At 37.0% G+C, this 17,597-nt stretch overlaps 1 protein-coding gene and 1 long non-coding RNA gene across 6 annotated transcripts in view; one reads left to right on the forward strand and one right to left on the reverse strand.

Annotated features, from left to right (window-relative positions):
• The first annotated feature begins 1,139 nt into the window (after positions 1-1,139).
• LOC131129197 (uncharacterized) lies at positions 1,140-13,882 on the forward strand. Of its 3 annotated transcripts, none has more exons than XR_013629390.1 (4): positions 1,140-1,207; positions 2,791-2,830; positions 2,919-3,001; positions 13,622-13,882. It is a non-coding gene; the product is annotated as an uncharacterized LOC131129197 (long non-coding RNA). The 3 variants fall into 3 exon arrangements; XR_013629391.1 differs by having other exon boundaries at positions 13,625-13,882; XR_013629392.1 differs by having other exon boundaries at positions 1,163-1,207; positions 2,944-3,001.
• cnih3 (cornichon family AMPA receptor auxiliary protein 3) overlaps positions 11,871-17,597 on the reverse strand; it is a 46,057-nt gene continuing 40,330 nt past the window's right edge. For all 3 annotated transcript variants that reach the window (XM_058072446.2, XM_078794511.1, XM_078794512.1), the window contains one exon: positions 11,871-14,149. In XM_058072446.2, coding sequence (XP_057928429.1) covers positions 14,122-14,149 — 28 coding nt within the window. In that variant the 3' untranslated portion in view covers positions 11,871-14,121. The remainder of the gene's footprint in view (positions 14,150-17,597) is intronic.

Consider the following 17,597-nt stretch of genomic DNA (forward strand, 5'->3'; position numbering starts at 1 on the left):
TTTCCTTTAAACTTAAACAGCCAAAAACTTACCACTTCCACACGGATCGAGAGGATAACTATTAACAGTTATTTAACCTTTAACATGAACATTAATCAAACGTAATATTTTTTTCTGGGTACATGATACCATACAGCATCCATATCAAACTTAAGCGGGCCGCACTAACATTAAACTTTCATATCAAGGCGGGGGAATCAAACTAGTGTCCTGCGGGCCACATTTTGGCCGCATGTTTGAGACCCCTGTCTTAAGTGAACTGGAAGCTACTGTGTATACTGTATGCCTGCACTAAACCACACATATATGATACATTGATACAAAAACAAGCTATTATTGATGACTAAAAATACATAAGTTGACCTCCTGGTATAATTATTCCTGTCTGGAAAAACCCTTTATATAAGCAGTGGTATTTTTTAGTGCCATTGGTTGCTCAGGGGTGTAGTGTAAATGTCACGTAGCAACGAGTGAAGCGGTTTAAGGACAGAGGCTGTTAAATAGATGCTGACTGAGTGGTTAAAACGCAGGCCTCACAGCTCGGAGACCTGAGTTCAATTCCACTCTCGGCTATCTCTGTGTGGAGTTTGCATGTTTTCCCCGTGCATGCCGGGTTTCCTCCCACATTCCAAAAACATGCTAGGTTAATTGACCACTCCAAATTGTCCATAGGTATGAATGTGAGTGTGAATGGTTGTTTGTCTATATGTGCCCTGTGATTGGCTGGCCGCTAGTCCAGGGTGTAACCCAGTAGAAAATGTCACATTTCTCTCCCCATTCCCACTCGACAAAAGTAGCTGCTCACTAAGTAGACCTAATTCCTTAAGAATAATCCCCCTGTTATGTGTAGCTTGTTTAAAATAATCTAATACTAAGAATGCTAATATAACACTGTGCTGCCCTTAAGGCAATTTTCCGAATAAATAAGTTAATGTGTTTGAAAAAGCAACGCTAAGGGTGTGCATTTTGCTAGAAGTGACTAAAAGTTGTTTAAATAAGTAATTCATGATTTATACAAATTTGTATTAAAATATGTTATCGCTGGGGTTCACTTCCGGTTTCCGGAGATGTACTTCCGATTCACTTCCGGTTTCCGGAGATGCACTTCCGGTTCACTTCCGGATCTCGCCGGGGCGGGGATCGCTAATGAAGACTGCAGGAGAACGTGGTGGATGCCACCCACGTTGAGTTGTCACGCAGGAATGCCGTGAGTTTGACTGTATTTTGGTTTATTTTTTATATATTTGGATATTAGTTGGTGTGATTGATTAGACTTGGGACATTTGATAATGTAGCAGCCGCTCAAGATGTTGAGATGCACCTTTTCTGTTGCACTTTTCACCACACATACAGACATATTAAACAGGAAGACAATTAAACATTTTAGTGGAACTCCAGGGTCTTCGTTTGTGGTTTTAGCTTGGTGTCACCAGCATCCTTGTTGAAAACACTACAAACATATTATCATATTTAAAATGTAAACAGTCCCCAGCTGCATGAGTGATTTAATTGTGATTGGATACACTCCCACTGTGGTATCATTAAGACTATAAACACAGCTGCATCCGTTTTCGGCATTCAGCACCTTCTGTTCATTCATTCATTCATTTTCTACCGCTTATCCTAACAAGGTTTTGTGGAGGTGCTGGAGCCTATCCCAGTTGTCTTCTGGCGAGAGGCGGGTAACACCCTGGACTGGTGGCCAGCCAATCACAGGGCACATATAGACAAACAACCATTCACACTCACATTCATACCTATGGACAATTTGGAGTGGCTAATTAACCTAGCATGTTTTTGGAATGTGGGAGGAAACCGGAGTACCCGGGGAGAACATGCAAACTCCACGCAGAGATGGCCGAAAGTGGAATTGAACTCGAGTCTCCTAGCTGTGAGGTCTTGGTTATGAATGTGAGTGTGAATGGTTGTTTGTGGGAAAAGCATAACATTTCAAGCATAATTTTCTCTCATGAAAAAAAACATACATATGTTTCAGGAAAATATCAGTTCCCAACTAAAATTTTTTTTTTTTTGTGGGAAAAGCTACATTTCAAGCATAATTTATTTTCATCAGCTGGGATAGGCTCCATCACCCCCGCGACCCTTGTGAGGATAAGCGGTAGAAAATGAATGAATGAATATAACTAAGTAGGCTGCACGGCGGATGAGTGGTTAGTGTGCAGGCCACACAGCAAGGAGATCCGAGTTCGATCCCACCCTCGGCCATCTCGGGTACTCCGGTTTCCTCCCACATTCCAAAAACATGCTAGGTTAATTAGCCACTCCAAATTTTTCCATAGGTATGAATGTGAGTGTGAATGGTTGTTTGTCTATATGTGCCCTGAGATTGGCTGGCCACCAGTCCAGGGTGTACCCCGCCTCTCGCCTGAAGACAGCTGGGATAGGCTCCAGCATCCCCCGCGACCCTCGTGAGGATAAGCGATAGAAAATGAATGAATGAACATTATAATAATATGAGTAAAAACAATAACAATATTGTAATCATATAGTCAGGTTGTGAGTTCGATGCTCTGTTAACGAATAAACAACAACAAAACGATACAAGACAGGTCACAGAACCACTACCAAATGGATCTATGTCCCCTTGCTTATGAATGACTTCAAAATGGCATCTTTTTCCAGCCTTAATGACATTTCTAACCTTGCTGCTCGTTAGGGATGAATGATGCCCTCCCGCACCCATTTTTCTTTTCTTTTTTCTAACCCTCAAGCATTAATTGCATTTATTCGGGCTATAAATTGAGCATTGTTCACGATGTGCCATTTCAGTTGGAGTGAGCCGCCCATTCATGAGGAGCATGACCTTGAAGTGAGCATGATGAGGACACACACATTCATATATATATATATATATATATATATATATATATATATACACATGGCGTTTTCCTGACCAGTGAAGGGGATGATCATCCATGTTAGAGACCTTCTGCCTGGCTAAGCTGCACCATCGTCACAAAGATAAGGGCCACAACTGAAGGTACGGTTATTTAGGACAAATATAAGGAATTCACCAATGTAAGAAAAACTGCGTACCCGCCAAGTTTTAAGGGATCGTTTAAGTCAACGTAAAGTCAACACAAACAATAAACTGCACTTGTAAATGACTACCTGAAACCCGCTCCAAGCTGAAACTGAATTGAAGTGTTTGGATGGTTTCTATTTCAGGTGCAGGCAGATTGTTCGTGTGCTAATAAGGACTTAGTAGGAGTAGTGAGGCACAATGTGTCAGACTCAGCATGGAGTCGGTGGCTATTTCCAGGAGGCCGTATGTACTAAACAACAATAATCAACAATGGGCACTAAAACAATTGTCATCACATACAAACAACAGTAGCCTATATCAGGGGTGGGTAAATATTTCGACTCGTGGGATGCATTGGTTTTATTTCATTTGAACATGCATCAGATTACAATTGAATGCATCACATAATCAGTTCCCAGTTCCACATGTCCAAAAGGAGTAGGAAGAAGCAAAGCTTATTAAATCCTACCCCTCCATCTGGTACTTTTACAATCAGTAACTGTTACATTTGTTCACTTCCTGCTTTCCTAATATAGTTTAGTTTTTTTTTTGTTTGTTTTTGTTTTTGTCAAGTACCGAAGTACTCGGTGATATGAGCATCCAATGCCATAATGGGTACCATAGTAAGTGTCAATATAGTGATATATATAGCACATCATGACTGGTTCAAGACTCTTCATCCTTGTATTTAGCAAACATCAACTGTTACATTTGTTCACTTGCTGCTTTCCTAATATAATTTAAGTTTTTTTGTTTGTTTTTAATTTAATTTAATTTAATTTTATCAATTTAATTTTAGTTTATTTTAGTTTATTTTAGTTTATTTCACATCATTATTATTACACATCATGACTGGTTCAAGACTCTCCATCCTTGTATTTAGCAAACATCAACTGTTACATTTGTTCACTGCTTTCCTAATATAATTTAAGGTTTTTTGTTTGTTTTTAATTTTATTTAATTTTATTTAATTTAATTTTAGTTTAGTTTATTTTAGTTTATTTTATTTTAGTTTATTTCACATCATTATTATTACACATCATGACTGGTTCAAGACTCTTCATCCTTGTATTTAGCAAACATCAACTGTTACATTTGTTCACTTCCTGCTTTCCTAATATAATTTAAGGTTTTTTATTTTATTTTATTTTTTTATTGTTTTTTTTTATAGAATTTTTTTGGAAATTTTTTGTATTTTTATTTATTTTTTGTCACATACGTACAAGGTGATATGAGCATCCAATGACATAATGAGTACTAATACAACTCTTAGTATCAATACTATCAATATTTGGATTGGATCCACCCCCTCCCCCTATAGATGTGTGTGTGTGTGCTTCTCATGCTGGGGTTGTTAATATTTATCCAGTGGAACCATGTGGCGCTGGTTTAAAGCTCATCTGAAGGTCTTCCTCCAACACCGGACGTACACACTGGGAGCAAAATGGAGATCCTGCAGAGAAAGCAGACAAAAAACACACTGCCACAAACACACACAAACACACACACACACAGAGGCGCTCACATCCTCCACAATGGCAGTGGAAGTGAAAGGTGAAAGCAGCTAAAGGGGCGTCATGGGGTGTCATATTGGAACACATATAGGCCAGCAAAGGGTAATATTGTTTAAAATCAAAATCATTTAAAATAAATAAAATAAAATAATCATTTTTATTTAATTTTATTTAAAATACATTTTATTTTTATTTAAATGTATTTATTACATTTATTTACATTTTAAAGTCAATTTTATTTTAATTATTTTTATTTTTACATTTTATAATTTTATTTAAAATACATTTTGTGGTGATTAACTGCACATTTTATACTTTAAATATGTTTAAGAAGGATTGCATTTTTCTGCAAAAACATAAAGAGCAACACAAAAATGATTGATGTCATAATAATGTCATGATATTGGTCAAAAATATAATGTTTACATGTCAATACTTAGTACAATATGTTCTTTTTCTGCATTATTTGTGTTTGTTTTCGAGTGTATACCTTCAGGGGCAAACTGCATGAGCTCTGCATATGTAATCAGATATTAGCTGAATGAATACACACACAAACTCATGCATGAATGAACAGGAACCCACAGGGAAGGTCGAATAAAACAGAACAGAAGTCGTATTATTTTAATTCTTCTCACTGCGCATGCAGCATTTTTGCATTATTAAGCAGAAATGTACATATCATAGCTGTTGCCATCGTGAACCCGTTCATTTTCTACCGCTTATCCTCACAAGGGTCGCGGGGGTGATGGAGCCTATCCCAGCTGATGAAAAAAAATGATGCTTGAAATGTAGCTTTTCCCACAAAAAAAAAATTTTTTTAGTTGGGAACTGATATTTTCCTGAAACATACTTATGTTCTACTTCTTACTACTAAAGAACAGAGAAAGGCAGAAACAAACTTTTTTTTTTCATGAGAGAAAATTATGCTTGAAATGTAGCTTTTCCCACAAAAAAAAAATGTTTTTAGTTGGGAACTAATATTTTCCTGAAAGAACGCACCCGGGATAAATTTAAACCGGAAAAGATCAAATTCATTCATTCATTCATTCATTCATTTTCTACCGCTTATCCTCACAAGGGTTGCGGGGGTGATGGAGCCTATCCCAGCTGATGAAAAAAAATGATGCTTCAAATGTAGCTTTTCCCACAAAAAAATTTTTTTTTTAGTTGGGAACTGATATTTTTCTGAAACATACTTATGTTCTACTTCTGACTACTAAAGAACAGAGAAAGGCAGAAACAAACTTTTTTTTTTCCATGAGAGAAAATTATGCTTGAAATGTAGCTTTTCCCACAAAAAAAAATGTTTTTAGTTGGGAACTAATATTTTCCTGAAAGAACGCACCGGGGATAAATTTAAACCGGAAAAGATCAAATTCAATTTAAACGAATTAATTAAACTGGGGACATGTTTTATATAGATATATATTTTCTTTTGACAGAAAAATGAACCTAAATAAAACTAAAATCATGCTGTTTGCTAACAGCAGAAAGGACACGCACCAGCAAATACAAAAAGACGGTGTAGACATTGAAAGGGTGAAGGAAAATACATTTCTGGGGATCACAATAGATGAAAATATGAGCTTGGAAACCTCATATTACAAATATACAACATAAGGTGGCCGGAAATATTTCAATATTGAACAAAGCAAAATTTGTTTATTGCTCTTTATTGCTCTCTGGTTCTTACTTATTGTGTGGAAATATGGGTTAATAACTGTAAAAGCAATCTTCACTCGCTAAATATACTGCAAAAAAGGCCAGTAAGGATAATTCATAATGCCGCCTACAGAGAACATACTAACTCTTTATTTCTAAAATCACAAATAATTCCACTTGCTCATAGAACAATTCTAAGTACATATAAATGAAGAATGAAAGGGAAAACTGAACATTTAAGGCTATTTTCACATTCACGAGCAAATTGCCGGTTGCATTGAGTGCATTTTTATACACTAAATCACATGATCTTGCTGCTTGCTGCCGGCTTTACGGCACGTTAAAAGTCTCTGTGGAGCTAGACGAGGCGTCGGGTGCTACAGTAGATACTGTATGGATCCCCGGAGATACTATCGTTCCTCCTTTAGACCTCAAAGCATCTATCCAATTATGAAAGAGTAAATCCCAAGCAACAATGCCTCGGCGCTGTCGGACTGATCAAGGCGAGAACGTGAGAGACGGCAGAGGCCTGGTTAGTGTTGATAGCTTCCTGTAAAACGTCGAGTCCAGCAGGAGAATGGAGGTCGCTGAACGTGATATATTACCCCAACACAAAAAACACCACTCAATAACCGAAAAGGGCAGAGAAATTGATGTGAAGCTCCCACAGGAGCCTTTGTTAGCGTCTTCCCCGTGTTTGAAGCAGATGAGAGGAAATGGCGATAGAAACGAGAGAAGGATGCCGTCCGAGTGGGTTGGAAAAATACCGAGTGGGAGGATCGATGTCTGTTTTTAAGCGAGTTAATGAATGTAACATCGTTTGCAATGCAATAAAACATTTCGCCTGCTACAGTAGAGTCTTTTGGCAGGACTTATCTATCCGTGTTAAATTCTTTGAGTGATTGAGACGCTCGTAAAAACGTTCCTGACACACAGCTCATTCCTCTGGAAAATTTGTGAATTTTCCCGTGTTGTGAACTGTATGAAAAATAAAATCAATTTATCAGAAATCCATAAATTTGCTGGGTTGTGAATGCTCTCGTTTATCGCCGGGAATAGGTTCCCAAAATAATTAAAAAAAATTTTTTTTAAAATATTTTTAAGGCTGTAAAACCCCTCGGCAAACTCATCTCAAAATCTAAAAATTCAGATTTTATTTGAATTTTTATGATGAACTTCCAAGATAGGACACAAGAAATTAACTGACTAACTTTTAGCAAATTTCCACAGCATTTCAGTCAAGCTTCAGCTTCCGAACGACTCCTGTGTTCATTCTAAAAATTTAGATTTTCGTACCTATTCAATGCATTTCAGTTTCGCGTCAGCTTTTCAGGATTCACACGCAATGTCTGCTGACGTTACATCAACTAGTTCATAAAATAAATTTATATCACAAAATAACCTTGACTTTACATACGTGTTGCGCTTGGAGACTTCCTATTTAACAATACAAAGGCTTTCTACCCCAATTGTGGCAAATTAGTAAAGCACAGCTGCTTAGATCCAGACCCACAGATAGTTGGTTCAATTCCTGATTTGAACTAATTTACTTTCATTATACCTTTTAGCAAATTTCCACAGCATTTCAGTCAAGCTTCAGCTTATAAATAAATTTATATCACAAAATAACCTTGACTTTACATACATGTTGCGCTTGGAGAATTCCTGTGATTCAAGGTCTAGTAACAAAAAACACATGTGGTTATTTAACAGTACTACGTGTCTGCTGTACAGTAGCCAGCCTTTATGTATAAAATATTACAGCACGATGGGGCTGTAAGGTACAGCGCATTCGTGCTTTCCTGTAGGCGTAAAAGGTGACATGCAGCACAAAGATGAGAACATGTGCTGTGACAGAGTCAGGTCAGAGGGGATGAGAGCATATCTTCAAGCATCGGCTGCACAGTGGATGAGTGGACAATCTCTACAATCTGTAGGTTTTTATTAGCTTTTTAAACACAACGTGGTTTCATGTGACAGGTAACACTGCTCAACAATTTTTTTTCTCAGATAAAAGTGGCTAAATCTAGACTGTACACCCTGGACTGGTCGCCGGCCAATCACAGGGCACATATAGACAAACAACCATTCACACTCACATTCATACCTATGGACAATTTGGAGTCGCTAATTAACCTAGCATGTTTTTGGAATGTGGGAGGAAACCGGAGTACCCGGAGAAAACCCACGCATGCACGGCAAGGAGAACATGCAAACTCCACACAGAGATGGCCGAGGGTGGAATCGAACCCTGGTCTCCTAGCTTTGAGGTCTGTGCGCTAACCAAACTTTTCAATATTGCCAAAATATGAACCAATTAAATGAACTCCTCTCAAAGGCTTTAAATGCAAAGGGACCACTGGACTGCGCATCAGAAGCCACAATCCACGTCACCATGTAGACCTTTTTTGACTCAATAATGTATCTTCGAAAAAATAGCCACTTTTTCTTTATTAGTAACCTAAACCAAGAAAAATTTATTATTTTTGTTATGGAAGCATTTTGCTTGTAGACCAGTATAATATAGATACACTTAATTTTTCAAATATTTTTTATTCATAATTAATCTTAATAATCTAAATTTATTTTCTATAATATTTTGACTTTATTCCTAAATAGTTCACAGTGTTGAAAAATGTCTGGGATTGAATGAGTTATATAGTTATATATATATATATATATATATATATATTATTATTATTATTATTGTTATTATTATTATTATTATTATTATTATTATTATTATATATATAATTGTTTTTATTTATTATTTATTTATTTATTTACAAAAAATAATACAAATAAAATTTTATATATTTTTAGTAATTTTTATTTATTATATATAGGCTAATTGTGGCTACATTGTGGCTAACGTTAGCCACTTTGGCATGCTAATATGTTTGGCCTTCACTGTATGTCTTCACGTGTGACTTCAATTGTAAGAATTGTAAAAAGCTACAGTAAGAGTAATCAGGATAGCATAGACGGTCACAGATGCTGGGTTGGCTCTCTGTGGGAGTGCTAATTAGCCAAGATATGCTCATCTTCTTAACGCCGGGCTGACCTTCAACATTGTTCTATTAAGGAAGCCCCCGCACATTCTCCGACACACATGTTGCTAAATCATACTGTTACTCGCCTACTATCCTGGAAGAACGCCGTTAGCTCGGCCCCTCGTCTCCATCTGCTTCAAGCACGGAGCTCAAGATGGTGTCGAGATTGTGTGGGGGCGACAATACCAGCGTTTTACCGGAACGGAATTCCACTCTAATATTTTTGTAATACAGCGGAACCTCGGTTAGCTAAAGAAAGTTGCCAGTATCTTCAAGGAAGGTAAAAGTTAGCTTATCACTTAACAATGAAGTACGCAAAAATATAGTAGTTACTGAGGAATTAATGAAGAACTAATAACTTCAATAGCGTTTCTTACTTTCTTTATGAAAATGCTGGCTCCGTTGTGGCTTATTTTGCAGCCGTGATCAAAAGAAAAACTGAGATTTTTGTGGTGTAGCTGTGCTAGTTTCATGCTAACAGGCTAACAAGGAGGTTTTATCCAAAAAAATACATTACAAACATAGCTGGGCTAACGCTAACAAGATGACACACACCACATTGTATGCTAGATATATTGAATAAAATGCAATTAGAAACTGACAATTCAAATTTTGATTCAACACACCATGCACACTCACACTTTTAGCACAAATTTTGATGTAGAATTTATTTTCATTCTTTGCTTTCACATATTTTGGTATTAATGTGGAAGATAAGCGGTTGCCTAGTTTTCGACTATTTCTTTTTTATTCAACACACCATGCACACTCACACTTTTAGCACAAATTTTGATGTCTAATTTATTTTCATTCTTTGCTTTCACATATTTTGGTATTAATGTGGAAGATAAGCGGTTGCCTAGTTTTCGACTATTTCTTTTTTTATTCAACACACCATGCACACTCACTTTTAGCACAAATTTTGATGTAGAATTTATTTTCATTCTTTGCTTTCACATATTTTGGTATTAATGTGGAAGATAAGCGGTTGCCTAGTTTTCGACTATTTCTTTTTTTATTCAACACACCATGCACACTCACTTTTAGCACAAATTTTGATGTAGAATTTATTTTCATTCTTTGCTTTCACATATTTTGGTATTAATGTGGAAGATAAGCGGTTGCCTAGTTTTCGACTATTTCTTTTTTTATTCAACACACCATGCACACTCACACTTTTAGCACAAATTTTGATGTAGAATTTATTTTCATTCTTTGCTTTCACATATTTTGGTATTAATGTGGAAGATAAGCGGTTGCCTAGTTTTCGACTATTTCTTTTTTTATTCAACACACCATGCAGACTCACACTTTTAGAAGAAATTTTGATGTAGAATTTATTTTCATTCTTTGCTTTCACATATTTTGGTATTAATGTGGAAGATAAGCGGTTGCCTAGTTTTTGACTATTTCTTTTTTTATTCAACACACCATGCACACTCACACTTTTAGAAGAAATTTTGATGTAGAATTTATTTTCATTCTTTGCTTTCACATATTTTGGTATTAATGTGGAAGATAAGCGGTTGCCTAGTTTTCGACTATTTCTTTTTTTATTCAACACACCATGCACACTCACACTTTTAGAAGAAATTTTGATGTAGAATTTATTTCCATTCTTTGCTTTCACATATTTTGGTATTAATGTGGAAGATAAGCGGTTGCCTAGTTTTCGACTATTTCTTTTTTTATTCAACACACCATGCACACTCACACTTTTAGAACTCATTTCAACGACTTGTAGCCTACTTTCAGTAGACTTCCCTGCGTTAACGCAGCTGGAAGACATCTAAATTTGCCGATGTGTGTGAGCAGGTGAGTAAGTGTGTGTCCAGGCCGTGGTAGACACAAGGTGACAGATTGGTGACAGCCTGTCTTCCCTGTATGCTCTCTATAACCATTCCATGCATGTCTTCATAATTATACCAGACAGACACTGCTTACCTTCTGACCTCTCATCACATGCATACGTGTGTGTGTGTGTGTGTGTGTGTGTGCGTGCATTTAAATCAGTCCTCTCGTTCCCTTCTCTTCTTGCCAGCATGCAGCCTTCGTCTTAAAGCTGCGGAATGACACTGAGCTCTTGTCCTGCAGCTCCGGAAAACACTACGCTCAGGTCATTTATGTAGAACTCGTCTGTCTCCGCAGCATACGAGCCAACTGTAATCCCCCCCCCTCCTCGGCATGGAAGTGATATTTAGGGGGAAAAAAAAACAAAAAACGGGAATGCTTTTCCGGAGAATAAATTATCAATGATGAATCAAGTTGTTTGTCCGCCCTGGCATTAGTTGGCATCAGCATGTCAATCATGTCAACAGAGGGCATGAAATTAAAATGCCCGACACGCTGTGACCTGATTTGTGCCTGTCAGGTACATTTCAGCACCTGATACGAATCATGTACATATTTTCAACATGTCAGTCAAAGTGACAAGCATGTTTTTTTCAGTTTCAATTTTTAGCCTTATGCATTATTTTAGCTGTTTGCAGATGAACTATATCAGCAAGTTGAAGTATTTGTCATTTTAGTATGTTCTCTGTAGGCGGCATTATGAATTATCCTTACTGGCCTTTTTTTTTGTTGCTAATATAATGAACACAAAACATACTATTGACTTTAAAATAGTTTATTTCATGAACAATATCTAAATTCACATACACAGTAAGGGTAGAAAATGCAGGGCTTCATACTGTATCTCCTCCGTCAGGATGGTGGTGGGAATGGGTATGTGGGTAAAACTAGGACAGTGCTACAACACGTAAAGGATAAATTTGTCGTGTTTAAGGTACCTGTGAGACAAAGACATACACTCCTGAACATAAACTTAAGACTGGGTCTTAAATTGTCATTGGGAATATCGCGTTTTCCAGAAATTATTTCGTAGTAAACTATGGTTTATTAGTTAAAACATACTGAAATAATAGTAATAGTTAGTATGATGGTCACTAGGCGGCATGACATTACCTGACATTATATTACCTTAACATTGCATGAAGTCGACTAACTGGTTTTCGTAATGTGATGTAAGCAATGCATAATAGGAATGTAAAGGTGACTATAGGTCATTTCATCGACATCGAACTGTATTTATACCGTATACCAGGGGTCTCAAACTCAATTTACCTGGGGGCCACTGGAGCTAGGGTCTGGGCAAGGCTGGGCCGCATCAGGTTTTAAAAAAAAAACAAAAAAAAAAAACGCATTTATTAAAAACAGAAAAATATACAAATTTTTCAGTGCTTTGGTTCCGATTTTCTACAATAAAAGCTCTGATAAAATGTTCCACTGTTCTCAAATATCTTAATTTTTATTTTTCTGCACAAAATAAGATAAAAAATAATAGTAATAATTATTATAAATAAATATAATAATAATAATAAAACGGCAAATAATAAAAACTTAAGAAACCACATATAGTCGGTGGGTAGACAAATGATTTTTTTCAGATTAAAATGAACAAAGCATTATTAGAGCCCTGTAGACATGACAAAACACGACTATAGTCACATTTATACTCTTTTTATTTACAACATATTGCGCAATTGCGGGGTCTTGAGACACATGCTAACTCGCAAACTAGAGAGCTAGCGACCTAAACGGTAGCCTCCAGGTTATTTCCTTTCAACTTAAATCGCCAAAAACTTACCACTTCCACACGGATAGGGAGGATAACTATTAACAGTTATTTAACCTTTAACATGAACATTAATCAAATGTTTTCCTAGGTCTTGAGATTGTGTTTAGGAGTGTATATATCCCAAATGCAGTAATTACTAGTACACTTGTCCTGTTATTGTAATATCTCACTTTGACGTATTTTAACAAGCATTGGTTCTGTACAGTGTAACAGTGTAACGTGTCCGTGAAGGTGACGCCTATAATCACTGTTACATTTACTGGATGAAGAAAAGACTCACTGTAGTCGACAATGTCTCTTTGTGCTTCATTCGTTCTTCTTCGTCGTTTACATTGGAAGAAATCCCTTTACCAAAGAAGAAGAAGAAGAAGAAGTAGGCAATTTGGTCCCTTGCTTCACCAGAGCTGGAAAAGATACAACATGTGCTTCCCTGTTTTAAGTACATAGTACACACTGGAAGACCTTCACCTGTGTAGCTGGATTATCATACAAGATCTCGAGAAAACGCAGCCGTTGACATTGTGAAAGATGAAATACAACGTTTGTGCAAACAATACGTGTGTAATTGTGTCTTTTGGAAATGATTCTCATGGTGGAACAACACCGAAAACAACAATAAGAAGGCATTTGCTGCTGTACACAAACTCAGTGTTTTGAGTTCAAATGTCAAAGAGTACATTAAAATTACGTTTTTTTTTTCTTTTAGCAGTGCGCTCCAACTCATCCACCCATCCCACCCGTTTCTGACTCACTGTTGCTACGACGGGTGAGGCTCCGAAGCGGAGCTATGCTGTGCCGGGGGGGGGGCGGGCAGTACTCGGGTTCTTCACCCCTGCTGTGCCTGAGACAAACTGTGCAAACGTTACTGTGCTCTTCAACCTGGGTGCTACCATCGCTGCTACCGGTACGTTTAAGTGACTGTACCACTCCGGAACAATGTGTGTGTGTGTGTGTGTGTGTGTGTGTGTGTGTGTTCATGTCATAAATGTTTTCCAGGCAGTGATGGACTCACGACGACCAATCAAACTGTAAATGACAGATTGAGTTCATACATATATATACTGTATATATATATATATACAGTATGTCGTCGAGCAGGAAGTATGTCCCCAAAAGAACAAATCATTGTTTTGTCTCTCGTACAAAAAAAGAACTGTAGTAAATATGGCAGTTTGTGTATCCAGAGGTCTCTCCAGAAGTCGGTTGTTACGAGGTAACCAGGGAGTAGATCATACTGAAACATAAGAAAAAAAAAAAACAAAACAAAGTGAGTGAGTTGAAAAAATGTAATGGTTGGGGGGGTTAGGGTTGATATTTTTCTCATTCAGTACTAGGGATCGACTGATTTTTTTTTTTTTGAGCCGATGCCGATTTTTTCCCATCACCCTTAGCCGAGGCAAAACACATGTTAAAAACATGACTCCGATACTCTGGTACATGTCAAAATTTTCAGGAAATACTTGATGTGTACTGATTAGCATTCATATTTCTAGTTTTTGTGTCTCCAAAACTTGAAGCTATGCTGTTTTGTTTCAATTTCACCCTTAGCCGATTTTGCCGATTTTGCTTGGGCCGATATTTGTGACCGATACTGTTTTTGCTGCCTCAATTTACATGAAAAAATAACAAAAATAACAAATATTACCGGTCTCAAATTTATACAAATATTTATTGAAATGAGGCAAAACACATGTTAAAAACATGACTCCGATACTCTGGTACATGTCAAAATTTTCAGGAAATACTTGATGTGTACTGTGATTAGCCTTCATATCTGTAGTTTTTGTGTCTACAAAACTTGAAGCTATGCTGTTTTGTCTCAATTTCACAAATTTCGGTCGGCCGATTTATCGATCGATCCTTATTCAGTACCATGAGAAAGTATTACTATACTCCAATTTGGTAGTACACAACATCAACCATTCAATCATTTGTCTCCGTTTTGCCAATAGTGTGTCTACCAAACTTTAAGCTATGCTGTTTTGTTTCAATTTGACACTGTAAAAAATAACAACGATAACAAATATTATATATTAAAACAAATAATATATATTAAAATTTCAGGAAATACTTGATGTGTACTGCGATTAGCCTTCATATCTGTAGTTTTTGTCCAGACCAAACAATGCACGTATCGGCCGATACCGATTCAAATAAAGAACGCAAATATCGGCCGGCCGATTTATCGGTCGATCCTTATTCAGTACCATGAGAAAGTATTACTATACTCCAATTTGGTAGTACACAACATCAACCATTCGATCATTTGTCTCCGTTTTGCCAATAGTGTGTCTACCAAAATTTAAGCTATGCTGTTTTGTTTCAATTTGAACACGGTTTGTAGCGGAAATAACGAATGAAAAGTACTCAAAGGCAAAACACATGTTAAAAACTTCACTCCGATACTCTGGTACATATCAAAATTTTCAAGAAATACTTGATGTGTACTGCAATTAGCCTTCATACCTGTAGTTTTTGTGTCTACAAAACTTTAAGCTATGCTGTTTTGTTCCAATTTGTAACGGAAATAACAAATGAAAAGTACTCAGAGGCAAAACACATGTTAAAAACTTCACTCCGATACTCTGGTACATACTCTGGTACTGCGATGAGCTTTCATATCTGTAGTTTTTGTCCAATGCTCAGTAAAACATATGCATAAAGTAGTACCTTAGTTGGGGTTTTGCTAGCAATCATCTGGTTTTGTTGGCATTTGCTGACCTCATACAGTTTCTGGGGTTTGGGTGTTCACTTGTACACTCACCAAAACCCATCTCTGGTGGTCTCAGTCCACTTCTTTGGTCCGGTCCAAGGTTTAGTGTACAGTGTTCACATTTGACCAAAGAAACTGAACGACGGAGATGCCGATTCTCAACCAGAAATGTCCCTAATAGACCGACATCTCAACTGTCAAGTTGCTTCTACACAAGAATTGAACCCAAAATTGAGATTCCCAGAAGAATATTCTCAGGATCCCTCCATCCCTTCCCTACGTTTGATCCCCGGATTGCAGCATCCTGATGTATAACTCCTTCAGGGTTAGCCCGTAGGTGGAAACATCACCAGATTGTTATCAAATCTTGATTCCCTTTCTCCCCTGCTTTACCCTACTGCTTCGTTTGCTAGTATCAGTAAATTCTTGTTTTTGCTCAGACTAAGGTGTCTGCATTTTGGAGTTCAACTCACGACCCCCAATAATACCAATCCCTTGACAAATACGCTGCAGGGGTATCTGATCTTGTGATATGGGGGACAATCGTTTGCCCTGAAAGTCTGGTTTATGTTTGTGTTTACCTGACATGCGCCTACAAAATAATCGGCTTTTGGTACATAACGTACAGCCAACGTTACCAACCGCTTTTCCTCATGAGGGTCGCGGGGGGTGCTGGAGCCTATCCGCGCAACTTTGATATGGATGCTATATGGTATATATATATAGTTGGTGGGTAGACAAATTATTTTTTTTCAGATTAAAATGAACAAAGCATTATTAGAGCCCTGTAGACACGACAAAACACGACTATAGTCACATTTATACTCTTTTTATTTACAACATATTGCGCAACTGCAGGGTCTTGAGACACATGCTAACTCGCAAACTAGAGAGCTAGCGACCTAAACGGTAGCCTTCAAGTTATTTCCTTTCAACTTAAATAGTCAAAAACTTACCACTTCCACGCGGATAGGGAGGATAACTATTAACAGTTATTTAACCTTTAACATGAACATTAATCAAACGTAATAATTTTTTCTGGGTACATGATACCATACAGCATCCATATCAAACTAACATTAAACTTTCATATCAAGGCGGGGGGCCTCAAACTAGTGTCCTGCGGACCACATTTGGCCCGCGGGCCGCGTGTTTGAGACCCCTATCGTAAGGGATCCAACTCTTGAAAATGTCCTTCCAACGTCATCGTTACCACACTAGTGGTGTTGCATATCCCACTACAATATGTTTCATCATGTTGACAAACCATATGCAAATATTAAAGCACAGCATTATCACACACACACACACACACACACAACAACTCCATATTAAATGTCACATTTTTTTTTCGAGGGCTACTTTGAGACAAAATGTCGTGGAAAGAAGAAAATCAAAACAAATGTGAAAAAAAAAACCACATGACCACTTTACAGCTAGAAGCCATACTTCTACACAAAAGTATAAATAGATTTACCGGCCGCAACATTAGGTGCACCTGCACAATTAGTGTCATAATGACGAGCGCATCCCATTGGTTAATTAGAGGCGGGACAATGTCAAGCAGCGTTTCCCAACCTTGACCGAGTCGCAGCACATACAGTATTTGAAGTGAGAAAATAAGTGTTCTGGGAATGTTTCTTGGGAATGATGGGTAAAATTCCCCAAAAGTGCAGTTCCCCTTTAAAGCAGTGATGTCTAAAATGTGGTTTGTGGCACATTCCGAAAAATAAATTCATAGGCAATTTTACAACCATAAAGTCAAAAAATTGTGAAAGAAAAAAGCTGTGATCTAACAACAAGTTAAAGTAATTTATAATTTAATAATTTAATTAATAATTAATAATAATTAATAGTATTTAATAATAATAAATCATAAAGTCAAAAAATTGTGAAAGAAAAAAGCTGTGATCTAACAACAAGTTAAAGTAATTTATAATTTAATAATTTAATTGATAATTAATAACAA

This window comes from Doryrhamphus excisus, linkage group LG11, assembly GCF_037039965.1.
Source record: "Doryrhamphus excisus strain RoL-2023G ecotype Guam linkage group LG11, RoL_Dexc_Guam_v1.1, whole genome shotgun sequence".
Lineage (NCBI taxonomy): Eukaryota > Metazoa > Chordata > Actinopteri > Syngnathiformes > Syngnathidae > Doryrhamphus > Doryrhamphus excisus.